The sequence below is a fragment of the Amphibalanus amphitrite genome, unplaced genomic scaffold, assembly GCF_019059575.1.
Source record: "Amphibalanus amphitrite isolate SeventyFive unplaced genomic scaffold, NRLGWU_Aamphi_draft 000842F_arrow, whole genome shotgun sequence".
NCBI classification, from domain to species: domain Eukaryota; kingdom Metazoa; phylum Arthropoda; class Thecostraca; order Balanomorpha; family Balanidae; genus Amphibalanus; species Amphibalanus amphitrite.
The window spans coordinates 244,417-270,902 of NW_024882336.1; the positions used below are offsets into that span (position 1 = coordinate 244,417).

The window sequence follows — 26,486 nt, forward strand, 5'->3', positions numbered from 1 at the left end:
CGGTGATCCCCCGTGTAACCTCCTGTGGCCCTTTGTGACCTCTAACCTCTCCGGCAGGCGGCACGCCGTCAGTGACCCCTTGTTACCCCCTCTGTGACCTCTGACCTCCCTCCGGCAGGCGGCACGCCGTCAGTGACCCCCGAGTCCAAGTCGTCTCAGTCGCTGTCGACGGTGATCAGTCTGCTGTCGACGCTATGTCGCGGCTCACCGGGCATCACACACGACCTGCTGCGCTCCGAGCTGCCGGAGGCCATCCAGAGCGCCCTCAGGGGCGACGAGAGGTCAGTGGGAGATCAACCGGGCTTTATACCTGACGGTCAGTCGAACGGCATGACTGGAGTCTAAAGGTCAGCGGGACGACACATGAAATCCGTCAGGGAGCAAAATGTCATCAGGAGGCCGTCACAGTCTTACATCCACTCTCAAGAGGAAGGATCAGTTTCCGGAACAATTTCTTTCCGGCTTCGTTTTTGCATTGCGGTATTTTTCCCAGTATAATATATAACTGACCTTACTTTACCTGAAGTGTGAGGTGTTAAGGAGAGATACTTCTTAAACTATGTGACAAAGTTGTCTATGTAGTTCGATCTCCGACTCACTGGAGGTTCCCGTAACTATCAGAGAGATTTGCTACCGTTTTCGGCGGCCGGTCATAGTCAGGATGCGGATGCAGGGGCACGGTCTATCGACCCTGGGTGACCGGACGAACTATATCCTACCCACTACTCAGTATCGGTGGGCTGCAAATCGACCGACACTGCTTATGCTGAGACTTCATCAGGGGACGTCTTTCGCCCTCTATTGATAATCACTTCTCTCCCCTGAACAATATTCGGTCGATCGTCTCCCGTTTACCGCCTGATTTCCCTGGGCGTTCTGTGGCAGATTTGCCCGTCAGTGTTCAGTGACTCGCACGGGCCGGGAGGGGACGATGCTGTGGGGAGTGCTGAGAGACTTTGAAAGTGGCAGTAGGCCATTGCGGAAGCCTTCAGTGAACCCAACAACACGATAGTTCATCTTGGGTGATGGCCGCGGGAATAGCGGAACAGGGAGAATGTGCATGTATTCGTTGCGATGTAATGGTGTGGACTGGTGTGAACGATGTCAAAATGATCCAGCCCTAATGTGAATTGAGGCCCAGCACGACCGTCGACCGCAGCATGGACTCTACTCTGCTACAGTTTATCAACTGCAACCAACAACATCCGTGGCATTCCCGGGGGTGTTGGTAGACTCGGTAACGCTGGAACCTCTTGTTTCCAGGATCTTACTCTGTCCAACGGTCTTAACAGTTCTTTGTGTTCTGACCCGCCCCCGTTTTCTACCCTCAGATGCGTGCTGGACACGATGCGCCTGGTGGACCTGCTGCTGATCCTGCTGTTCGAGGGTCGGTACGCGCTGCCTCGCACGGGGGTGTGCTCGGCGGGCAGACTGCCCGGTCTGAGGCGGATGGACTCGGCCGGAGAGCGGAGCCACCGCCAGCTCATCGACTGTATCCGCAGCAAGGACACGGACGCGCTCATCGAGAGCATCGAGTGCGGCGGTGAGTGAGGGGGGGGGGGCGGTGGGTGGGTAGGGGAGGGGATGTAGTCAGTGCTAGAGGGTAGAGGGGTGGATGAGAGGGGCTGTAGTGGGAATTGGGAACTCCGTAGTGAGTGGCAGAGGGCAGGAGAGGAAGCACGGATGGCTGCGGTTGGGGTACGGAGTGGGGGTTGCAGTGGCAATTTGGAAAGGCATTTGAGTGTTATTGGCAGTGTAGGGGAGCTTGGTTTATTGAGCAGCGCGACTGTAGGGAGAGAATTGAGAGGGAATGTCTTGACTGCTGAGGTTCAGCCTGGGGAGTAAGTAGTTATCGCACTGTCTGCATACCACAGAGAGTTTGTTTGGTCGGTCTTGGCCGGGTTGAGTAGACATTACATACTGCAGATCGCAGCCAGTGACCGATAACACAAACGATGACGCTGGCTGTTGTCTGGTTTCCAACTTCCCCGTAGCTCAACGGTGACGTAATACGCCCGCTTGGCTGGGCGCCAGTGGCACTGCAAAGGCTTTACCTTATGTCTCTGATTCCGTCTCTGTGGTATTCTTTGGTGAATCGCGTCACCTTTCGACTCCACCAGCCGTGGGGAGGGGCCACTGACGTCCAGTGCCGCATATGGCGGGCTGTTTCTCCGGCCGGCCCGATCACGGACTTTGACCAGCTCATGTCACGCCGCACGCGGCTGATGCACGTGTGGGCCGGGCGGTGAAACGTGCCCCCGGCTGACGTGGAGCGGCTGGTGCGGGGACGGGGTGATCACTGGAGGCTGTCTGTTGGGAAACTCGAAAGGGAGAAGCTGTGAACTGTCACCGGGATCTGCCAATAGGACTTTGCGCCTTGGTATTGGATTTGCGCCTTGGGCTATCCAGTATCCATGACTTTTTGGGTAGAAATATATTCTTAATTTATAAGCTTTGCACAGCTGCGTACCTGGTAGTCTTCCGTGGCTATCTCTATCATCGTTTGTGAAGACCCGGAATAGTGCGGTCTGTTACGTTTTCGTACAGTTTTCACAGGCTGAGTGTTGTGCTTACGTTGTGTGTTTCATGTGTCCACGTGTATGTGTAGGGAACTGAAGTGTTGCTTTGAAGTCACGTGTGCCCCCCCCCCCCTCCCTGGCGACGGACTGGACACGGTCATTGACCCGTGAACGTCACTGGCACGACTCAATGGAGGGAACTGGACAGACGGTCCAGGATTACGCTTTGGCGATGGCATGCCAATGGGTGTATCGACGGCATACCGTATGTTGGCTCACAAGTGGGGGCAGTTGGGGAGGGGTCCGCCGCTTACGTCGGCTGATGCTAGCTTAAGCTGCATACCATTCTTTTTATTTTGGAATGTGTATTGAGTATTATCGGGCCAAGGGTCTGGTTAGCCGTTACACAGTGGTGCCTATTTTCACTGTCGCGCGAAGGCCCCAGCTACGGGCTCGCCTGGGACCCTGGACTCTCATTGACCTGTCAAACCCCGGGGGTGGGACCTGCCGCCGGTGCGACCGTACGGCGTACATTGATCATCCACCAGTCATCGACCGGTCGACGGTGGAACGAGGTCACTGCCCACCGCGACAGCGCGACCGTAAACACTGCCAGGGACGGACTCCGTCTGAGATGTCGCCGCCGGGCTGTCAGCGACGTGTTTTGGAGACACACGAGACTCTTGGGAATAATGAACTTATGTAACAGATACTGTGCGGGGCGGTGTGAGGCTGTAAACAATTTGCGTTTGCAAAACTGATCCACCTTGGTGCCTCATTCCTTCTAGCGCTAAACTTTCTCATTTTACCAAACTGCTGTAAAACTGTTTTTATCCCATGCTTCAGCGCTTCAATTTGTTAATAAAAGTATTGCTATCAGGGAGATTATCTCAGCTATTCATTCCAGCATGGCATTGCACGATACACAACTGCCAACTCAGGACTTAACGGAACAGTTGTTTACTCCCCCTGTAGCCTCTGCGCGGCCCCTACCCTCTCCTGTAGCCTCTGCCGCTGTCATGTCGCCCGTATCTGTAGTGGCTGACCCCGTACTGATGCGCCTCCGCCGTCTCCTCGCTCGCCAGGTGTCGAGGTGAACTTCATGGACGACGTGGGCCAGACGCTGCTCAACTGGGCAGCGGCGTTCGGCACACAGGAGATGGTCGAGTACCTTTGCGACAAGGGCGCCGACGTCAACCGAGGTACGCACGACGCTCGCGACGGCAGATCCGGGGATGGGCAGGCGGTATAGGGGGGATTGGCTGGGGAGGCCCTGTGATGATGGAGGGGGAGGGCTCGCTTCTTTTCTAGTAACTGGCATTTGCTTTTTATCCCTTGTAGTTTGTAGAGCTTCAGTGGATAAGTCGCTTACTGAGAGACCCTACGGTGCGATTTGCTGTCTCTTATATGACAGCAAAATGATTGGTAGGTTTTCTTGTATGCCGTTTGTTTAAACCAGTAGAGCCGTCTTTTCCATCATAGCGTAGTGCTCTGCCATTTTGTAGGGCCCAATTCATAATGCACCATTACTGTGGCTAATAAAGTGGATATCAAGTTTTATCTTGAGGCGCTGCCGCTTCATTTTATGCGCGTAATTCCCGGACTCGGGCCAACAGCAGACGGTTTCAGATCGGGTTCTGATAAAATACGTACAGTTATGGCTCAACACGCATCGTCTTACCGTTACTGTTGCCTCTAAGGGAGCGTATGAAAGCGAGTGGCTACGAGTAAAATATAAATATTTTTTTGAGTAACATTGTTCCGAACGCGGACGAAGTTGCGATATTTTGTTCCGACGTGCTTGGATGTGAGTATCCGTTGACGAACTTTTAAGTGTTCTGAGACTGTTAGACTTCCCGAGCAGAATACCTCAAGTATATTCTATTATTCTCCCTGGGTCTGGTCTTGAGCAGTTATGAAAACTGAATAGCCTTAGAAGAATATGTATAGTTAGCCTCTGAGAAAACAGAGCTTAGTTGCACAGCAGTGAGTCTTCACACCCACATCCTCTAAATACGCCCCACACGTGAACAGAGACTTGGGCAGAGCGTTGCCGCTATCGCCGGGTGATGCCTTACATGCAAAGACTATCACTGTTTCATGATTACCTTTATTGATCTACCTTGCGCTGTTAATGAACTCTGTAGCCTGGTGATGAGTTTCTGATATTTTACTTCACCGGAGGTATCGCTATGGGCTCACGTGTGTTGTGCGCAGTCTGCCTGCCTGATTTAGCGACGGCCGAGCGGTCGGTGCCAGTCTGACGCCGTATGCCGTCGCTCGTCGTAGATACTGCGCGGCGGACATTCCAGGGGTGGGTGGTGTGATCGGCTAACGGCGTCACTTCCGGCCACACCGGTACGGAAGCGGTGCCGTCGGGAATGGGGTCGGGTATGAACTGGAACGGACGGGACAAGACTGGATTTGAAATGGACTGAGTTGGAACTGGAGTAGAATTGGAGGGTAGTGGACGTCTAAATTATCCGACATTGGTACGGAAAAAAAGTATTGAATCGTTGTTCAGTGTTACCCGTACCTTCGCTCCCCATCCCAGCTCCGGGCTGTGGATGACCCCATCTGACTTCTTCCTTGACCAATTCTCCGATTCCTTTTCTTATCTTATCTTCCCCTGACCTACCAGCTCTGACCTCTAATTGAACCACTCCTCTGACTTCTGACCTCCCTCTGACCCCCTGCTGACCCCGTCTGACCACCTCCCTGCCCTCCCCCCTCCCCAGGTCAGAGGTCGTCATCGCTGCACTATGCGGCCTGTTTCGGCCGCCCTGCGATCGCCAAAGTGCTGCTACGGTGTGGGGCCAACCCCGACCTGCGAGACGAGGACAGCAAGACGCCACTCGACAAGGCGCGAGAACGCAACGACGAGGGGCATAGAGAGGTAAGGGTGACGGCGTCGCGTGAAGAAGTGGAGTTTAAGTCTGGCACGACTAGGGGTGGTTTGTTTCAAGGCAGAACTCGCGGACAAAGTTGAGATGCAAAGTAATGTCCAAATGAGGAACTAACTAGAGGGTGATGAATAATTGTGAATGGCTGAACGGTGCGATGTCCGTTGAGCGTCGTTGGATAGCGTTGCCCGCTAGTGGTGTGTCTTGTAGCCGGGACCGTGCTCCCGTCAGGCATTTTTGTGGTTAGAGCGGAGGAGAGCAGAGGGATGTAGTGAAGCGGCAGTTTTCGGCGGGGTGGTGATATTGATTGACTTAGGCTTCGGAAAACAACCACTGGTAATACCAAGAGACGATCACGTTTGTCGTCTCCCGAGGCATTTATCGCCTGTTTTATTTACCGCTTCAGTGACTTCTTTGATGTCTCGACCGTCAACCAACTTTCCCGACTCCGCGATTGGATTTTTGTCGGTTTGTTTGTTGGCAGTCGACTGCCTTTGATGCCGGCGTGCTCGCTGACAAGCCTCCGTTTCAGCTGAACCATTCCCACGCGCAGTTCGGGACACAAATAAACACCGATAGCGGCGCGATCGTGTGGGGACGGGCTGGCCGCCTCTCGCCGTCCCGCTTAGTTCCCGCTCTCTCCGACAGGTGGCAGCCATCCTACAGTCGCCCGGAGAGTGGATGATGCCTGCCGACAAGGAACGTCGGCCGACCGGCGGCGGAGGGGGCACCGACTCTGCGGCCGGCGCCGGCGGCTCGGCGGAACCCGGCCGCAGTGAGGAGCCGCGCGGCGACCCGGCCATGGCGCCCGTCTACCTGCGCCTGCTGCTGCCCATGTTCTGCCGCACCTTCAAGGACACCATGGTGGCCAGCGTCAGGTGCGGGGAGCGACAGATTGAAGGGGAAGGGTGGGGAGGAAGGACATACGTCGGATGATGACGTCTGTAATTGGTGTCAGAATTTATTGCAGCTGATATTTGGTGGATTTTTGCATAACAGCAGAATTCAATGTGGAAAGTGCATTTTTCACAATAGGTCTTCATAGCATATCCGACCGTCCCTTACCCAGATCCAGTCGCCGTGATGTGATCGGTGTGCCTGGTCGTTCCTGATCCGTGTCCCACGTTGGTTGCCTCTACATATTACAGGTTTACGTCCTTCTCCCAACGACTCTCACTGTCTTTTTTGTGTGCGCTGTCGATTCAGTCCGCTGCTGTAGGTCTTCCGTGCGCCATTTGTGGCAGCCCCAGCTCTAATACGGTTTCCGCAAAAACACCGCTCCGATCTCCCTGCCCTCCTGTGACGTCCTTGGCCGACTTTCGCTCACAGGAAGTCGTCACTGAACCTGCTGCGGAAGATGCTGTACTTCATATCGCCGAGTCTGCTGACGGAGACGTGTCAGGGCGACCTGGCCGGCAACATCGTGGAGGTGTTGGATATGGTGCTGGACGCCGAGGTGGGTCAGACGCCGCGCTCAGCTTGAACAGTGGTGCCGGTGGAACTTATGACTTACCAGTTTTGGGGGAGTGCGGGAAGTCCCAAGTCGTGTAATTTTGACTAGTGATTATAGCCTTGCAGTTTTACAGACCGCCTCCATCTGTATAATTATCACCTGGTTAAACTACCGTTCTATTTCGTAGCAGTAAAATGACTGGCATTGACTGCCATCGATATTTACACAGACACATTAAAACGTTGACACTCCTGGTGTCCCTGACACCAACTGATAAGACATCTGGTATCGGACCTCGCATTGCAATCAGTTATAACCTGACTTCCATTGTCTAACCTCTGGCGTTTTCTTCAGGACGACGACGAGGGCCACGCGGTGGCGCTACAGATCACCGAGGACGTGCTAAGGAAGGGCGCCGACACGTTCCTCGAACACTTTGCCCGGCTGGGCCTGTTCACCAAGGTGGCTCAGATGGCCGGAGCTGACGAGGACGCGGAGCCGCGGCCGGCCAGCCCGCCCTCACTGGGCGCCTGCGCCGACCGGCTGGTGAGTATGGGAGACGAGCTAGAGGCTATTGGATAGGGGATAGGCACGTGGGGCTGCGCTCAGCCAGCCCGCCCTCCCTGGGCGCCTGCGCCGACCGGCTGGTGAGGATGGGCAGGGGGAAGGGAGAAAGGGCAGTGGAGGGTGTGAGAGTTAGGCATGAATGATGCGTAGGGTAGGACGCCACGATGGTTGCGCTCAGCTGCTCAGAGACTTTCTTATTATACGTTTTTCCCCACTTTTTAGATTTCTTACCATCCTCTACGTGACCCGCCATCTGAAGGTACTCGCAATTCGCATATTCTGCCATCTTCTGTCTTTGGTCTGAAGCTGAACATGTGCTCGACCCCGCTCCTGGCCTGTGACTGACCTGATCTTTTGTCTCATCATCTGTCTGACCGGTGCACTGTAGGCGTTCGGGCCGGTCTAGCCTCTTACGGAGCAAAAAAATTATTTTGCTTTTATGAAAATAAAAAGCATACCAATCGACTACAAAATGTCCATACATTATATAAATGACCGTTATCTGGTCATGCAACAACTTGGTATAGGGTGAAAGGGGCTTCAAACACAAAGATTTCTTAGGCCGTAGACAGGTCATAGTTTTCGGGTGTTTGAAAAGCCAAAGTAGATGCCATGGGGATCCTATGTACGTGAGTTTTACACGCCAATGTTTTTATGAGTTGTTCTGTGACATGTTACGATCAATTCCGCGCAACGAAAAATGAGGTTGCGAAAATCATTTAGCAGCATGAGAGATAAACATATCATCGAGTTATTTGGTATGCTTAAAATTAATATCACTCTCTATGTTAAAGCCGATCTTTTGAGTTCCCCCAGGTCCCGCTCTAAATCGTGTGTCACAATGTGCATTGTGATGTTATTGAACCGGCCAAGCAATAAAAAAGTGCGCAAACTTGCGCCATTTGCTGCTATGCAACATTTTGCAATACGCTGTCTAGCCTTTATTAGCTCCATGGTGACGGGAGGGAACAAATCAGCTTGCATTTTAGCTTATATTATTTCAAATGATGACAGTGTCACCAGCCAGTGTTATCTCGTGGGTCAGAAACATTCTAATTGACCGGAGGATGAGCTGTCACGTGACCGGAAAGGCCTCAGGCGATGCACAGTGGACGATCCGGCCGGTCTGGTCTCGCGAAACCTTAAACACATTTTGTTTCCTAAGAAAATGAGAAATATTGCACATGAGTTAATGCGAAATTCTGCATAAGTCGCGCCCCCCCCCCCCCGAGGCCGAGGGGGGATGCCGCCCCCTTATCGGTTTTATCGCGATAGCTCACAACACGCCGGAGATAAAGAGCTGAAACTTGGCATACTTGACCTTTGATTCAAGCCAAATCTTGTTAAATCAACCGCATTTTTAGGTCAGGTCAGGTCAGGTCACTGACCTATGACGTCATAAGTGAACCTCTGCGCGGTCCTCAGATGTTGCAAGTTGCAACTCGCAACGTTCTCAGTGCCAGGGGGACGTTCACAGGGAGATGAAGCTTACACAACGTAGCATCGTCCAGAGGTCTCACAACTTGTATATCTCAGATTTTTTGCTTAAGTTCATGTGCGGTCAGGTCGGTCACGTGATCTCACCGTCATATGTCAATGAAGGAAATATCGAAACTGTTATTTTAGCGCCAGGAATGATCTAAAACTATCTCAGGCACATGGAATCATGGTTTCATGCGCTCCCTGCAAGGTACGGTGCTACACCTTTGCATTGCTGACCTTGCATGACGTCATTTATGATGTCATTAGGGCCATATTAGTTTTCCGTCAATAACTCCGGAACAAGGTGAATTAGACAGTCGACCTCCTTTGACCAAGTTCGTGACATGACGGACTCTGACCAAACTTTGACTCGAGGTCAACGACTCAAAACCTTAACCCTCGCATTTGTAGTGGGTCGAACGGACCACCCTCGGTTTTTCGCGAATAACTCGCGTAAAAAATGGCCGATCAAGACGAAACTTGCAGTACCTTCGAGCTATTCAATTTTACACCTACTCTAAAAATTTCATGACCCTGATCCAAATGACCTTTGACCTGTGACCTATTTCTCGAGACCATGCTTGGCCGGAATCGCGATTCGGTGTATATGTCGGCTCACATTATCCGCGCGTTTGCAGTCTTTTTGTGGTTGCAAACGCTCAACCATGTGAAATGATGTTGGTCCCATGCATTATGCTGGGTGTCAAGGTCACCTGAAGGTCAGGTCAGGTCATTGACCTTTGGTGACCTAAGTTCACTTTTTCGACTTTTACATGTTTCTAGGCCAGTTTTTGGAGCTGATTTCGAATTTAGCAACCATTTGAGCATTTACGAAGTAGTTTCGGTGCCTTCGTATCATGTTACGAGGCTGTCAGTAGCGGTTGACACCTACTATATGAATACCCGGCAGGACGCATACTGGTTGACCTGACCTGACCTGACCCGACCTGGCATAAATGCATGAAGAAATCATCTGTGATCAAAACTAGCATGAAATTCGTGATCAGCACCCCGAAAAGCCCCAAAGCAACCTCACTTTACGATGTTTTAACAGGTTCCGATTTTCACGACTTTTGGGTAATTGACCTGACCTGGAAGGTCAACTAATGACCTAGGACCTTAAAATTTGGTATCATCGGCTTCCTCTCATCACGGGCAGCACGCTCGCTTTTTCCGCCAAGCTCTAGCTCAATCAGGGGCCAAACGGCAAGGGGGAAGGGATGTGCTCCGTTTTGCCACGTTTATGCAACATTTCATGCATGTTCCTGCATATTGCGAAAGCTTATAACATGGGAAACGTCATGCATTCACGTTCATAAATGAATTTGCTACAGTTTGGTGTGTAATTCGTAGGCGTAGGTCTCCTAGATCCAAGGCTATAAGGTTTGAAAGGCTGTGAGAGGCTAGAACCCCTGAAACGCCCACTGTGCGGTGGTTCCCGTTCCTATGTCTGACCGTTCCCGCCCGTTCTCCTGTCTAACCTGTTGGTCCGTCTCGGCTGTCCGCTAGCCAGAGGAGTCCTGCGACCAGTGTCTGGCCCTCTGACCAGTGACGGCTCCGTCCCGTGTCTGACCCGCTGTCTGCCCCTCTGTTCTCCAGCCGGAGGAGTCATGCGACCAGCCGCAGTCGGAGGAGGACGCCCGTGAGATCCTGCCCGGAAAGGCGTATCAGTGGCGCGACTGGTGTGTCTGCCGGGGCCGGGACTGTCTCTATATCTGGTCCGACGCCGCTGCGCTCGAACTCAGCAACGGAAGCAACGGCTGGTTCAGGTGGGTGCAGAAGGGGTCAGGGGATTTTGATTTTAGATAAGCTAGGGCGAATTCAGACCGATCTCAGTGCATTGAAGTTGTTCGGACGTATTTAGACTGGCATTTCTGACGAATTAATTTCAGCTGGTTGAGGCAGTTTCATGATAGTTGATCGGTGTCGGTGGGACGCGGCTGATGGATGGCTTACTTAGCTACTATGGCCATCTCTTTGTGCATAATTCCGAGGCATCTAAGTAATCCGACCCTTTTTTCATTAGAAGGGTTATGTTTGCTCATATCGACATGCTTCTGCGGAGTGCTATCAGAGATAGCTGTGTCCGGTTCGCTCATGTAAACGTAATATGCTGGCTTCCTAGAAGCGTCGCTTTTATGAATGCCACGTCCAATGTAACATCTTCTGATTACACCGTGGTTTCCTGTACTGACCTGCGATCTCTTCCCCTCTCCTCTTTCCGTCCATTCAGGTTCATCCTGGACGGCAAGCTGGCCACCATGTACAGCTCTGGCAGTCCGGAGGGCGGCTCGGACGGCTCCGATAACCGCGGCGAGTTCCTCGAGAAGCTGCAGCGCGCGCGCGCCTCAGTGCGGCCGCACGCGGCGCCGCAGCCGATCCTCAGCCACCCGAGCTCCACGCGTCTGGTGGTGGGAAATTGGTCACTGAGCTGCCGCAGAGACGGAGAGCTGGTCATCAATAACAACGACGGACAACAGGTGGGTGGATCGGGCGCCAGAGACCAGGACCTTAGACTTGAAACTTTTTATATCGACTCCAGATGTTGCAGTATGTAGTATCTAGTAGTTGCAGGATCATTTCTGATCGTCTTCCAATTATGTTGACTGTCTGGATGATATACATTTTCAGGACACCAGTATCATAGTTGGGAGGACTCGAGCAAGGTCTTACTAAGTATCGGAGCCTTCAACGTGCGTAACCAAATAGAAAATCCGGGGAAATGATTGAGTTAAATTGCTTTGAACATTCCCTTTGTGAAAAGCATCTGTATTGGTTCCATTTATACACTAATGTACCATTTTTGATACGAGGAGCAAGTTGAAATGAAATCTGGGAAAAATAAAGACGAATCAAAATCTAAGGATCTGAGCTTTGATCGGTGAAAGTGTTTGTGAACAGCGTATTGCTGAAAAAGATCGTAGGCGGCTGTCTGGCAGCTGCTCTAGGCTAATATCAATATCGGACGTATGGAAGTTCTGCCCCCCCCCCCCACCCCACACACACATACACACGCACGCGTTCCCTTTTTCCCCCTCCAACACATTTGTTGTTTAGGTGGGGCAGATCGCAATCGCCTAGGCCAGCAGCAAAGTAGGCTGCCGGCCCGTGGGACGACCTGTACCCCTAGAAAAATTTATGCTAAGGTGATCTCAGCGGAGCCAAGCGTCACCAGGGCTCGTTAATTTCCTTACTCATTAGTTTAAGGCACGGCGCGCGTGGGGGCCGAAATTCAATATATCCTTTTGGGAACTATGTTTAGGTGTCGAGTAATAGTGGATTGTATGGCATCAGGCAAGGGCAGAATCATTGTATGGGCTTTCCTAAGGGATCATCTTATCGGCACTGCTGCTGCCCTCTATCGACTCATCCCCGTTCATTGCAAATACGCATAACTGCTTGGTAAATCGACGACAACCGTGGAAAATTTTGACCGTAGTGAAACACGACATCTAGCGTTTGTTCTGTAAGCTATCGTACGCTGAAGATGTATAGGTGGCAGCACTTTATCTTTCTAGTTGAGGTTTATTTGCCATTGGGTTTACAGTGCAGGGATATTTCTATCTCACACTCCTCTGAGATGCAAGGATAAAAATTTGTTATCTCTGCATCCCTCTGAGATGCGAAGATAAGGTCTCGCGGGTTCAAAGCTAAAAATCAAGAGTTCAAGTGATGATTGGTCAATAACCGAGCCATTTTAACGGTTGTTTGTGTATGAAACTTATGAAATAAATACAAAATACTCTAAATCTATTTTTACATAGATGAATACATTTGAATATGATGTTTAAATAATTATGAATAAACCTCAACATAGAAAGATATAGGATCCCTCATGGCTCACTCGTGGAAGATCGGATATCTTTTCTTCGCGTGTAACAGAAAAACCTCGCTCCTTCGTCGCTCGGTTTTTCAGTAACCCGCTTGGAAAAGATATCCTTATCTTCCACTCGGAGCCATGAAGAATCCTCTATAGCTCGCATGGCCCCACAATGGATGGAATGGATTCCACAATGGTGGAATGGATAGTGGATTGAGGATTCCACATTTCGACTTTGGTTCGGGGCTAGGCTCTGCTGAACGTTCTCAATCTTATTTACCCGAGGCGTGTATGCGACATGTGTGATGCTTCTGAAGCACTTTCTTGATTCACAAAAGCATGTCTGCTCTTCCTCTCCGACCAGGCCTGACTGACCTGACCTGACCCATCTGACCTCTGTCTGCTCCCCTCAGCAAACGACCACTCTGCGGGAGGACCTAGCCGGGTTCCTGTTCGAGTCGAACCGGGGCACCAAGCACACGTTCACTGCCGAGACATCGCTGGGCCCCGAACTGTCGGCCGGCTGGGCGGGCAAAAAGTGCAAACGATTCAGATCCAAGGTGGAGGCCGTCAAACAAAAGGTGAAGAACGACAAGGACACGGTGTGTGGAGCAGCTTTTATATTCAGCCGAGCGGCTGATCTCCTTTGTTTCGAATGGTCGTAAGAAATGGTGTTAGAGTCTCCTTTTGCAGTTAACTTTGAATAATGAAATACGACTTTTAGGTGCGTTGCGAACTCACGGAACGCGTATGGAATTTGGTTCATAAGTACCTGTTCCGGAAGAGCTGTCTATGATGCTGAAAATTGGCTTCGAAGTTCGATTTGTGTCATTCCATACGCTTTTAGCTCACTGGTTTTGTTCGGCAGGTCCGCTCCCAGGCGCGCGACATCTACGAGAAGTACTTCAAGGTGGCTCAGTCGCAGCCGCGTGGTGTGGTCGCCAAACTGGGCACAATTGTGGCGCAGATCGAGCGGGCCTGCCACAAACAGCTGGCGGCTGTCGACCGGTGAGAGGGGATGGGAGCGGGCAGAGGGAGTGAGGCGGCAGGCAAAGTGCAAACTCTTGTCCGCCGTATTGGCTGGGATGGATTAGCCTGACGTTTTGGGCATAAATAGGATATGGGCGTCTGGCAGCTGACGTGATGGTGATAAATATTCAGAGGTTATGGCCGCCGGTATTTACGGCTCTCGCCCACGCTATGGGTGGTGCTTAGAGCGAACATCGCTGCCGTCATGTCGTTTTTGCCGATCAACTGCGGTTTCACTACTTAAGCATCTGCTGCCCACGTAATCTCCTTGTTATTCACTTATCGCCCGTGATCATAGGGGACGTTTTCACATATATGACACATATGACCTGACCGTGACCTTTTATGACCTAAGCGTGCACCTGTGTAACTCGCCCGTCTCCCCAGGTGTGACGAGTGGCGTCCGATCCTGCGCGCCGCCCTCTCGGACCTCATGTCGCTGCTGGGTGACGAGCGCGCCGTATCCGCCTACGAGCTGCACTCGTCCGGTCTGCTGCAGGCGCTGCTGCGACTCCTCAGTTCACCAGACCGCACCAGCCGCCGAGCGAACCGGCTGCTCAAACAGCGGCAGCGGCTCTTCAAACAGTGTTTCCAGGTGCGCGGAGTGGAGGGATGGAGGAGGGATGGTAGTGAGGATGGGGAAGTAAACTAACGTCAAAAGACATGGGAAAGGGCCGGAAAGGAAGGTAAATAATGCTTGTCAATCGGAAGCGGAACATTGTATTTTTTTTCGCGGAAAAGATCGACTTGTGGGTGAAATCAGACTGCCCAATGCCCATAGACCTTTGTTTCATGGTAAAGACATGAAAAGCTGTCAGCTATAATCACCCACCCAGCTACCTGACATCTATGACTATCAGTGGTTCCCCTGCCGTCTCTATCACACCCTCACGCTCCATGTCGTGCCCTGTCGCCAGGAAGCGGCGGCGGTCTCCCAGGAGCACCCGGGCGTCTCACTGGTACGGAAACTGGTCTCCGTGCTCGAGTCCATCGAGAAGCTGCAGGTCTACAACTACGACTCTACCGGCACCGTCAGCGGTCTCCAGGTCAGTGCGGCCGTGTGTCCCGGCTCTCTCTCTCTCTCTCTCTCTCTCTCTCTCTCTCTCTCTCTCTCTCTCTCTCTCTCTCTCTCTCTCTCTCTCTCTCTCTCTCTCTCTCTCTCTCTCTCTCTCTCTCTCTCTCGCCCTCTCTCTCTCTCTCTCTCTCTCTCTCTCTCTCTCTCTCTCTCTCTCTCTCTCTCTCTCTCTCTCTCTCTCTCTCTCTCTCTCTCTCTCTCTCTCTCTCTCTCTCTCTCCCCTCCCTGCCTCCCTCCTCGCTTTTGCGGGGATTGTCTCAATTCATTATATAATAGCTTTACAACAAAGACGGAATATTTCTGACGACATATTCCTGAGGCAGTTTTATTACGTGTGCTGGTCTAAGCCCAATGATACATGTGTTGACTGATGCCCCACGAACCCCAAGTAACACCCTATTACGCTCGTCTACCCAGGTGCTGCAGCTGCGGATGCGGTTCCGCCTGGAGCGGGCTGCCAGCGACTCCAGTCTGATCGACTGCACGGGCCGCACTCTGAAAATGGAGCCGCTGGTGACGGGACGGCAGCTGGAGCGGTACCTACTCAAACAGGTCAGTGGTGGATCAGCGTGGTGCTTAAATTGCAGCTGCTAGTCGCGTGGAGTCACAGCTTTGCTGTTGAGTGTCGTGTTATTGGATGATGGGATTTGTAGAAAAGCTTTCACCACATTTGAGGAACTTATCCATGATCATAATCGTGCTGTTTTGACTTCCAGTATGTCTGCTTGGATGTTCCTTCTGATCATTTACTTTTGTCTATTTGTCTTATATGAGCCCATACCTGACCTTTTCTGCAATCTCTCATCCACAGGTGGCCAAGCAGTGGTACGACTACGACCGTTCGACGTTCACCTTTGTGAAGCGGATCCGAGATAACCCATCCACCGTGTTCACCCACCAGTCCGACTTTGACGAGAACGGCATCATCTACTGGATTGGAACAAATGCCAAGTAAGTGTTGTCGGCTCGAATCGGGGAGAGGAATGAAGGGATAAGATGTTGGGCTTTTGGTGTGTTGGGGGAGTTAAAGACTTAGGTGGGGAATGCAAAGGTAGGAGTGTGTTAAGTGGAGTGGGGAAGGTTATGGTAACATTCCGCTTAAATGGTTGTTGACCACACGTCTGAGCGTTTTCTTTGATTGTCATGGTTTGCTTGATGACCGATTAGTTGGGTGTTCACTGTTGCGTTGGAAAAGCAAATACGCCACAAAGTACAAACTCATGCTTTTATCTCAGTTTAGTTTTATCGACCAGTATCTACATACGTTCGTTTGCTAGTGATGTTTTTTTTCAAAACGTGTGTTAGTTTGCCTGCCTGCGCCACTCTAGCTCTCTCCCCTCCCTCTCTCGCGCCGACAGGACGGCCTACGAGTGGGTGAACCCGTGTCAGTACGGTCTGGTGGTGGTCACCTCCTCTGAGGGACGCAACCTGCCCTACGGACGGCTCGAGGACGTGCTCTCGCGCGACCCGACGCCTCTCAACTGTCACACCAACGACGACAAGCGCGCCTGGCTGGCCGTCGACCTGGGCATGTGGGTCATACCCACCTGTTATACGCTCAGACACGCCCGGGGCTACGGTCGCAGCGCACTACGAAACTGGGTCTTCCAGGTGAGCACCGAATGTGGGCTGTGGAGGGAACACAGCGTGAGGAGGGTCTGTTCATGTTGTTTATATGATTGGACTCGGTGATAGCTAAGGTCTCGGTGATACGTTAAATTCAAAATAAAGGAAAAACAGCTGGAGTAGCCGTCACGAGTCCGTGTTATATTTTGCCCTAAACTAAGCCGGACAATGTTCGTAAATGTGAGTATTTTATCGATATAATGGATGGGGTATCTGTTTGGGCCGGGGTGCATGTTATGTTATTCCCCCGGGCGCTTGTGTGACGTTTCCACCCTCCGTTCGCCGCCAGGTCTCCAAGGACGGCCTGTCGTGGACCACGCTGTACATGCACATTGAGGACACGTCTCTGAACGAACCGGGCAGCACCGCATCGTGGCCGCTGCTGGCGCCCACTGAGGAGACCCAGGTCAGAACTTAGCTGATGGGAACGGCTGAGGGAAACATTGGCCGAATGTGGACTGTTCTATGGAACATCGGTTCCGGACATGTAGGCGGGCGATTAAACTCCTCCAATGACTCACCCATCCTATCAGCGAGCTTGTGTTTCCTTATTTGCCGTTTTAAATTGATGATTGCATATGAATATATTTCTCTCTTCTTATCTCAAATGTGTAAGCAGTCTCATAATTTTATTAAATAATTTGTTACTCCTGCGCCTGAGCCTTTCATCGACAACGCACATCTTTGGAAGATCATGGAAACATCCAGCACCTGTATCACAAGCGACAGCTCACCACCTCCTTCACTGCTGTAGCTCGACCCGTCTGACCCACCCGTCTCTGACCTCCCGTTCTCCGCTCACAGGGCTGGCGGCACATCCGAATCCAGCAGACTGGTCGTAACGCCTCCGGTCAGACTCACTACCTGTCGCTGTCGGGTCTGGAGGTCTACGGCACCGTGACGGGCGTGTGTAGCGACCTGGGCAAGGCGGCCCGGGAGGCGGAGGCGTCGCTGCGCCGCCAGAGGCGACAGGTGAGGGGAGGGTGTATGGGAGGGGAGGGGGAGGGAAGGCGGCCCGGGAGGCGGAGGCGTCGTTGCGCCGCCAGAGGCGGCAGGTGAGGCGGCGGTGTGGAGATAGGGGGAAGGTGAACTCTGGGTAGCTCCGAGGAGACTGCTGGTGTCGTAATGGGCGCTATGTGGTATTGCGGATGAATTATAACAAGTATTTGTAGCAATTGAAAAATATACTATGAATCGCTGAAATATTTTTTGAAAACTTTTTTGACGTTGCTTATTGAGTTAATTGTGTGTCAAATTTTTCCAAGTATTTTTTTTTTACCATATTTCGTTTCGTTTTCAAACCATCATCTGACTGCGGCCTGACTCCTCCGCCACAGATAAAGAACCAGCTCAAGTACATGGTGCCGGGCGCCCGCGTGGTGCGCGGAGTCGACTGGAAGTGGCGGGATCAGGACGGTGTGCCTCAGGGCGTCGGCACCACCATGTCCGAGCTGCACAACGGTACGGAGGGACGGGGGGTTACGTACGTCAGTTCAAGTAACTTTGTTGGCGTATGCTGTCTATGCAGAGGTTGGATGTGATTACAGACTGGGCAGGCAGGGAGAGTTGCGTTGGAAAGAAACGAAAATGGGTGGACTGAGTGAAGTTTGGACACTGGTATATGAGTCGACATGAGCTAGACAGGAATTGGGGGGGGGGGATGCTTGACTTGGATGGGATTCGGCCTCTGCCTCGGCCGTCTCCTTTCAGTCAAGCGATATTGACTCCCGGCTCCTGCCAGTACCTCCGAATGGCCTCATTTTGGTCCGGGAGTATAAGGATGCCGTGTACAGAGGCCACATGCTGTCGAACCACATAAAGTTGGATACTGTTGAATATGGAGCGGTTGACGACTACCGCGTTGTGTGCCGAATGCGCACAAGACATGTCCACCGTGCCGTTCAAACCTCTCCGCTCCGTCCGTCCGCAGGCTGGATCGACGTCACCTGGGACAGCGGCGGCAGCAACTCCTACCGCATGGGCGCCGAGGGCAAGTTTGACCTCTGCCTGGCGCCTGGCTATGACCCGGAGGCTAGCACGGGCTCCGGGGCCGGCGCGGTGGCCACCACCCGCTCCCCGACTGTCACCGTGGCTCCGGCCCCGGCCACCGCGGCCACAGCGGCCACCGGCGCCGCCGCTTCCGCCACCGCCTCCACTGCCAAGGTACGAGCGGCTGGGACCTGCTGGTGGGGTAAGAGCATTCTTATTGGGAGAGTGGGTGGCTTGTATTGGTCAGTCAGTTAGGCACATTCTCGAGTTTGACATCGTTGCTCTGCAGAATCGATTTATTGGGATGATTCATTTATTTGTATCATCTCTTCAACGATCCAAAGGATAGTTGGTAATTTGTGCCATGTTCAATGTCGTTCAACCTGCTTAACGCTTCGTCTGTTTATCTTGTGCATTGGCTGTACCACTCTTTCAACCTCACTTTCTCATCTCAGCCATGTGTTCCGACCTCGCTGACCCGCCCTCGTGCCTGTCAGGTCGGCGCGCCCCCGTCATCGGCCGCCGGCCCGTCGCCCGCCGCCGCCGCCGCCGCCGCCGGTGGCGCGGCCAAGTCCAAGCCGCGCCAGTCGGTGCTCACCAGTCGCAAGTCGTCGTCGACACCCTCTCTGCCGGAGGCGACGACCGACGACATGCACTCGGTGGCGTCGACGGAGCAGGCGGCGTCGGCCGACAACCTCGCCGCCAAGGTTGGTGGGACGGGACTGAGGGTGCGGGGCAGACCTCGCCGCCAAGGTTGGTGGAACGGGGGAGGGTGCAGGGCAGGACGAGGGAGAGCGACTGGGGAGGGACGAGACCCAAGAGGACAGAGGTTGGGTTTGGGAGGATTTGAGTCGGAGTGAGAGACTGGGAAGGCCGGGCTGATGTGATATTGGGCTGGGACAGAAAGCTGTTAGCTGTGTCATGACATGAGGGATGAAAGGGGCTGAGGGGAGCATTCATTCTACAGAGTACTGGTGGCTAACAGAGATCTACCGAGATCTGGAGGCTGGGAATCGCGAGCCAGGTTTCTGAGGATGAAGGGGGTGGAGGAGATTAGCTTGACTTGGATGGGATTCGGCCTCTGCCTCGGTCGTCTCCTTTCAGTCAAGCGATATCGATTCATGGCTCCTGCCAGTACCCGCGATGGCCACTACGGTCCGGGGGTATAAGGATGCTGCGTACAATGCAATCCCTGTGGACAATCCCCATGGACTTGGCTAATTCGCTTATCTATGCACAACTGACAACTACAGGCTGCGCTGCGTGCCTGACTATATCAAACTGAATGTGGCTCTAAATTGTATCTACTTCAGCTGTGCGATGTAACAATGAAGTCACATGCTTCCAGGCGCTCCCCAGTCCGCATTTCCCCACTCTGATGCTGACCGTAGCACCCGCACTGCTCCCACAGCAGGCGGCCGAGGCGGTGGCCGAGAACGTGATGACGCTGGCCAACGCGGAGGCCATGTCCTCGCTGGACCAGACGACCGACTCGGTCCTCTCACGGGTGGTGTTCGGAAACAAGGTGGGTGTCCAACAACGGTGCATGATACTGAGGACATTGGTTGGGAATTGGGATACTATGGGACTCTGTGAAAGAGGGATTCTTATAGAGTCTCCATGTGGTCTACTATGTTTTATCTCTGATTACGCTTGCTTGACGTATATCCCACAGTCCCAGACCTTTGCTGATTCTCTATGGAAGTGCTCGCCCAAATGTTGCGGTCTAGCGCTCTAGGTCGAGGATTTGTTTTATTATGTTGACTGCCGAGTGCCGACCAATTCGAATCCACAAATCGGTTTAGTTAAGCTTCTGGGTCTAGTTTGACCTGCCGACTGACGGCCGTCTCGGCGCGCCGCCTCCCCCAGATGGACGCCATCCTGGAGAGCTCCGACTGGCTGTCGGGCGGCGAGGACAGCGCCTCCGAGACGCCACCTGCCGTGTCCAACCCCGCGCCGCTGTTCCCGACCAGCCGCGCGGCGCCCGTCTCCCGCCCGCCGCCTCCCCCCGCCTCCTCAGCGGCGGCGGCGGCGGCGGCCGGCGCCGTCACCGCCGCGTCAGCCGTCTCCGAGCCCAACAACCAGCGCTCCTCCATGTCCGTTAGCACCCCGAACCTGAACGACGAGTCGGCCGGTCTGTTGGAGATGTTCTCTGCCATGGTGCGCCGTCGCGCGTCCGGAACGACCGCCGGCGGAGGCAGCGGCGGCGCGTCGCGAGGCGGCAGCGGCGGCGGCGGCTCCTACCCGGCACCGGTAGCCGTGGCCGCCGCGGCCGCCGCCGCCGGGAACAACTGCAGTCCGTTCCTGCGCGCGCCCAACACGACCAGTATGAGCAGCCTGGCGCGGCTGGCACTCAGCACCCCGCTGCCGGGCAGCTTTATGTCGACGGCACAGTCGTTCCCGAGCCTGTCGTCGGGGAATACGATGGTGACCAACAGTACGACGACCAGCGCGCTGACACAGGGGCTGACCATGTCGCTGACCTCTAACTCGTCTGATAGTGAACAGGTGAGGCTGGTGGGCGGCCATGGTTTGATGATGCCGGGTAAATGTACACAGTTTGGTTTTCTCAAATTGTCTCGTGTGCCAAAGCACATATTTGCGGAGAAAGGACTGTTTTTGTTAAAATGTATGGAATGTGGCTGCTCCTCTGATACATAAATTGCATTCTATCGGGTAAAGATAGAGCTCTTTGCTACGCATGCTTTTCCTATCTGCCTCCTGTCTCCAGTTTACTGCAGACATCTTCATTGCGTCTTGTATCACTAGTTTGTCGTCTCCGCTACTCTTTAAAACCTTTCCCGCCGCCCCACCAGGTATCGCTGGAGGACTTCCTCGAGTCGTGTCGGCACACCACCCTCCTCGCCGAGCTCACCGACGACGACGAGCTCGCCGACGAAAACGACGAGGACGACGAATACGACGCGGGCGGCCCGGCCGGCGGCGAGGAGGAGCCGCTCGACCCGCGGCCCGGCCGGCGACACGCCTGGGACGACGACACCGTGCTGAAGCGCCACTGTCCGGCGCTCATACCGGCGTTCGATCCGCGCCCGGGCCGCACCAACGTGGCGCAGACGCAGGACATTCAGGTTAGTAAATGTGTGAAAGGATAGAATATGGACAGACTGGAGTCATCGCTGAGTTTAAGTAGTTTGCGATACAATCACTTGACAGACTTGGTGGGAATCCTGGTCATGTTTGTTGCTTGTCTTGTTTGCTTAGTGCTCAAGCGAGTAAATGAGTGTCCTCCGTTTTAAATTAGTGGAAGGTGAAAGATACTGTACTTGATTTGATGCCCTCTGTTGCGGTTGAATTTTGCTGCCAGCGTGTACTACTTTGTGGTCACTAATTTCGAGGTCCAGTTCAGTATAAAATCATCCCGCTCGGTCCTTGTGCGTCACCTGTGCTACCATCCGCTCTGTATGCAGCGTTTCTCACTGTGTCTGTGTGTCCGGCCAGGTGCCGCCGCCGGGCAGTCAGAGCCGGCGCCGGTCGGCCGACGCCGCCGAGCGCCGCTCGCCGGAGCCCCGTCTGCGGCTGGCGCTGCGCGGCCCGGGCGTGCCCGGCGTGCCGGACGTCGAGGTGCCACTGGAGGCCGGCGACGGCACGGTGTTCAGCGCCGTGCAACGGCTGGTGCAGAAGTCTCAGCTGGGCAGCCGGCAGGAGAAGCTGCGCCGGCTCTGGGAGCTGGTCTACACCATCGTGTACCGCGAGGAGAGTGACGAGGAGCGTCGCGCCAGTCCGGCCGCCGAGCGGCGCAGCTCCATGCAGCAGCGGCTCAGTGACGGCGCGCCCTGCACCGTGGACGATGTGGTCCACCTCCTGCGGCGCCTCTACCACCTGGTGGGCGAGAGCCGGCCGCGTCAGGCGCCGCCGCAGGACGGCGACGACGAGCCGCGCCTAGACATCCCCTGGGACACCTTCATCAGCCGCAAGCTGACCAACAAGCTCTGCCAGCAGATCCAGGACCCGCTGGTGCTGGCCTGCCAGGCGCTGCCTGACTGGTCGCATATGCTGCAGAGCCAGTGCCCCATGCTGTTCCCCTTCGAGACGCGCCAGATGTTCTTCAACTGCACCGCCTTCGGAACGTCACGGTGAGGAGCTGAATAAAGCTAGCACAGGGATCTTGATTAAATCACTGCTCCCCTGGATTCACCTCCCTGAAGTCACAATTTCCTGGAGGACAAATATTCATGATGCTCGCCGGTAACTAAACATCTAATAGAGGCAGCCTGCGTCTATAAAACAAGTCCACTGCCGCATTCAGTCCCGGTTCAGTACCTTTCATTCACAGTAGACCTCGTTGTGACCGATCGCCCCCTCCCCCCAGGTCGATAGTCTGGCTGCAGACGCAGCGCGAGCTGGCGATGGAGCGCACCCGCGGCCCGGCCGCGCTGCGCCGGGACGACGGACACGAGTTCCGCGTGGGCCGGCTGCGCCACGAGCGGGTACGGGTACCGCGCGGCCCCGACCTGCTCGACTGGGCCGTACAGGTGATGGACTTCCACGCCGAGCGAGAGGGCATTCTGGAGGTGAGTGGACAACGGTTTGAAGGGTAGGGAAGCGTCATGTCTGTCATTTTTACGAGGCATTGTTCCTTTCGTTATGATAAGGAGGAAGAGTCATGCATACTTTATCTGTATCGTATGTTATTTATGTTTTGTTATTACGCTGCAATCTATGGTGTGGCTGACTGTTTTATAAATAAAACTATTTATCCGGAGACTTCCCACCAACATGACTATAGCACAGTAAAAGTTGTTACTTAGAATAGTCCGCTGCTCTAAATTGACTCTGTCACGATACCACCATCAAACTGGCTGTATCTTGCTTGTCCAGTGATGTGCTGTGTATTTATGTCGTCTAGTGTATTCGTTTCTTTACACGCCCCTCCTCCCGTCCGCCCTCAGATGGAGTTTGAGAACGAGGAGGGCACCGGCCTGGGTCCGACGCTCGAGTTTTACGCTCTGGTGGCGGCCGAGCTGCAGAAGCGCGAACTGTGTATGTGGATCTGTGACGACCAGCCGGTGCTGTCACCGGACGCGGCGGCCGCGGACGACCGACCGGCCGACAACTACGTGATGAGGCCCGGCGGCCTGTTCCCGGCGCCGCTTCCACAGGTCAGTGGAGGGATGGGGATAGGAGGCTGGGGATCGGCGAGGGAGTAGATAGGGACACAAGAGGGGACATGGCCAGGGGCACGTAGGACAGGGTGAAGATGGGGCTGAAGAGGGCAGGGCAAGGAGATGGAATAAGGCCTCCAGAGGGCTTAGCTTTATACAAAAGCAGAGGCGTATATAAATTCGGCATTTCAAGGGGGCGCCGCCTTGGTATTGTGTTCATATAGCTCACATGTCTTTAACGATGCGTATCTTTGCAATAGGATAGTGTTCACAGCAACCATGCTAGTTGGTCCGTATTTGAAGCAGTGTGACTTCGTCTTTTTCATTGTCGTTCCATCAACTGATGGTCTCGCTCGTTTATCCGCAGGACTCTGAACACTGCGACCGTGCGGTGAACATGTTCCACTTCCTGGGCATCCTGCTGGCCAAGGTGCTGCAGGACTCGCGGCTGGTGGACCTGCCGCTCTCCAGGCCCTTCCTCAAGCTGATGTCGTCGGTGAATCTGGCGCAGCACAGCAGCAGGTGCGGCCAACAGTGGAACGTGATGCTGGTTATGCTTTGTTGCGTCATGCTACGTGCACGCAAGTGGCAGGCCTGCTGTTTACTCAATATGACACATGACTTTGACTCTAGTTACAGCATGATCATCGATCGTGTTGTCCTCCATTATTGAGTTAGACATTGAGCCACAACTCTTGACACCGTTGGCGTGAACTCGGAATATGTTCTCTGCCATGTGAAATATCCCCTGCGTTTCGCTGACCTCTCGTATCCCGGCCCAGGATGGACGGCGGCGGCCGCTCCACCTCCCCGGCCTCCGAGGACGACCTGATGACCTCCTCATTCGTCTCGATGGAGAGTGAGAAGGAACTCGAGCTCGACCCGCCCAAGGCGTCCGGCGCCGGCGGCGTCTGGTACCAGGACGTGCTCAGTCTGGACGATCTGGTGGCCATCGACCCGGCGCGCGCGCGCGTGCTGCAGCAGCTGCGTCAGCTGGCCACCCGTCGGCAGCACATCCTGCAGGACGGCCAGCTGAGCGACGAGGCGCGCCGACGGCAGCTGGCCAACCTCACCGTGAGTGCACTGTGTCAGAGGGTAGGGAGCCATGGGGACGGGGATATCTGCTGGGTGCCTGATGGTGTAAAGTCTCTGTTGAAAGTATCGCTCCACTGGGGAGGCCTTTTCTGTCCTAGCCGTGACTGGCCCAAAACGTTTGAAGTCACTGAAAGCATTGAGCGATGTTTGACACGTGGTCGCAGCGAACTCGGCGCGGGGAGAGGTCAAAGAGGGACGGGAAAGCGGTCGCCGTCCGGTAACTTGTGACTGTAACAAACGTGCGATCCCTGGCTCGCCCCACTGACCCTATCTAACCACCCTCTTATCACCAGGTGGACGGCTCAGCCCGCCTCGAGGACCTCTCTCTAACCATGACGTTCCCGTCGCCGGCTCGCTCTCTCGGCTACACGAGCTGTGAGCTCCGGCCCGGCGGCGACCACCAAGACGTCACAGAAGAAAACGTGGACGAGTATGTGGAACTCATGGTCGACTTCTACTTGAGGCGCGGCGTCGCTAGACAGCTGGACGCGTTCAAGGCCGGCTTCGATCGCGTCTTCGCCATGGCAAGGTGCGTTTGGGGGAGCGAGGAGGGAGGGGTTGGTAGGGGTGAAGGGTCGTGGGAATCGTTTGAAGGCTGTGGGATGCGGTTAGGGTGGGGCGAGGGTAGCGGGATTGCCGTTTCTTGGTATTTAAACTATGGTAATTAAACGTCGTCTTAGTTCAACTAGGATTTGTTTCATTTCATTTGTTTGTTTATTTGTCAGTCTTCCAATTCACATATTCATTATCACAGATGATAAGTTGAAATTTCATTTACATGAACTTGATGGAAGTTGGTCTAACGCCGACGTCTTTCCCCGCGCAGACTACGTCCGTTCAGTCCGGACGAGGTGAAGCTGATGCTGTGTGGTGACCAGACGCCCGCCTGGAGCCGCGAGGACCTGCTCAGCTATACGGAGCCCAAACTGGGCTACAGCAAAGACAGGTGAGCGACCGGGCCGCGACGGGGATGGAGGGGGAGTTATAGAGGACCTGCTCAGCTACACAGAGCCAAAACTGGGCTATAGCAAAGACAGGTGAGCGAACGGGCCGCGACGGGGAGGGGGAGGATTACCGAATATCCCCTGCAACACAGTCTGGTAGGTTTGTGGAGGCACAACATACGTTACGTTCTATGTCACGGAGAAAGGGAGATGATCGGAGCGGCCCGGGCGTTGGCGTCTCTCCCAGTATTGCGACCATTGGGTATTGCTTCGGTCGCGTCAGGCCGGGCCATCGTTCGGCAATCGGTGGTCACTGCCCCCACAGCCCGAGTTATGACACTCCCCCGTGCAGGCCGGCGCGGGCCGATCTCCTGTGAGGCCGGGCGAGGGCCGGGTGGGTAGGTGCGCCGGGCGCCCCGGTGCCCCGGCGGCCTCTGCGGCCGGCTGCTCGGCCCGGCCGCGATTACGAGCGGACCGATTGCATCGCAGCGAGCGGCGCCGGTGGTGGGTGGCCGTGCTGTAAACCGGTGGTCTGGTGCCGTTCAGAGGCTGACTGCCGACTCTCAGAGTTAGAAACTGCGGGGAATGGGAGCTCTGTCGGTACCACTGAGCTCATTCGGTGCGCCGAGACGCGTGCTGACAGGTACTGAAATCGGAACGTTTCGTTTGACTGCTCGGCAGCGGGCGGGTCGAAATGGCCGATTTCATAAGTGATCGTATCTCTGTGTGTGCCATTATGTTTCAAAGAATGCCTCAGTTGCGCGAGTGCCGTACCGGTATTGATATGCTATCGCTGGATCGTGCTACAAAGGAGGTACTGTGAGGTCCAGGGCGGACATTGTGCCCTCGTGACGGTGCAGG

General features: G+C 54.3%; 1 protein-coding gene and 1 non-coding gene across 2 annotated transcripts in view; one reads left to right on the forward strand and one right to left on the reverse strand.

Moving 5' to 3' along the window:
* The window catches only part of LOC122366969 (E3 ubiquitin-protein ligase HECTD1-like), a 66,224-nt gene that overhangs the window by 37,275 nt on the left and 2,463 nt on the right, over positions 1-26,486 (forward strand). The window contains exons 6-36 of the mRNA XM_043339679.1: positions 119-281; positions 1,332-1,543; positions 3,605-3,721; positions 5,258-5,415; positions 6,071-6,300; positions 6,752-6,878; positions 7,230-7,421; positions 10,524-10,693; positions 11,158-11,404; positions 13,158-13,325; positions 13,613-13,752; positions 14,161-14,368; positions 14,691-14,819; positions 15,266-15,400; positions 15,660-15,799; positions 16,207-16,459; positions 16,764-16,880; positions 17,279-17,446; positions 17,812-17,935; positions 18,405-18,637; positions 18,961-19,170; positions 19,875-19,988; positions 20,333-20,971; positions 21,280-21,552; positions 21,923-22,557; positions 22,794-22,995; positions 23,374-23,583; positions 23,954-24,108; positions 24,369-24,660; positions 24,975-25,210; positions 25,508-25,627. Of these exons, the coding sequence (XP_043195614.1) occupies positions 119-281; positions 1,332-1,543; positions 3,605-3,721; positions 5,258-5,415; positions 6,071-6,300; positions 6,752-6,878; positions 7,230-7,421; positions 10,524-10,693; positions 11,158-11,404; positions 13,158-13,325; positions 13,613-13,752; positions 14,161-14,368; positions 14,691-14,819; positions 15,266-15,400; positions 15,660-15,799; positions 16,207-16,459; positions 16,764-16,880; positions 17,279-17,446; positions 17,812-17,935; positions 18,405-18,637; positions 18,961-19,170; positions 19,875-19,988; positions 20,333-20,971; positions 21,280-21,552; positions 21,923-22,557; positions 22,794-22,995; positions 23,374-23,583; positions 23,954-24,108; positions 24,369-24,660; positions 24,975-25,210; positions 25,508-25,627 (6,517 nt within the window). The remainder of the gene's footprint in view (positions 1-118; positions 282-1,331; positions 1,544-3,604; positions 3,722-5,257; positions 5,416-6,070; positions 6,301-6,751; positions 6,879-7,229; positions 7,422-10,523; positions 10,694-11,157; positions 11,405-13,157; positions 13,326-13,612; positions 13,753-14,160; positions 14,369-14,690; positions 14,820-15,265; positions 15,401-15,659; positions 15,800-16,206; positions 16,460-16,763; positions 16,881-17,278; positions 17,447-17,811; positions 17,936-18,404; positions 18,638-18,960; positions 19,171-19,874; positions 19,989-20,332; positions 20,972-21,279; positions 21,553-21,922; positions 22,558-22,793; positions 22,996-23,373; positions 23,584-23,953; positions 24,109-24,368; positions 24,661-24,974; positions 25,211-25,507; positions 25,628-26,486) is intronic.
* On the reverse strand, positions 11,984-12,135 carry LOC122366981. Its single transcript, XR_006253979.1, has one exon. It is a non-coding gene; the product is annotated as a U12 minor spliceosomal RNA (small nuclear RNA).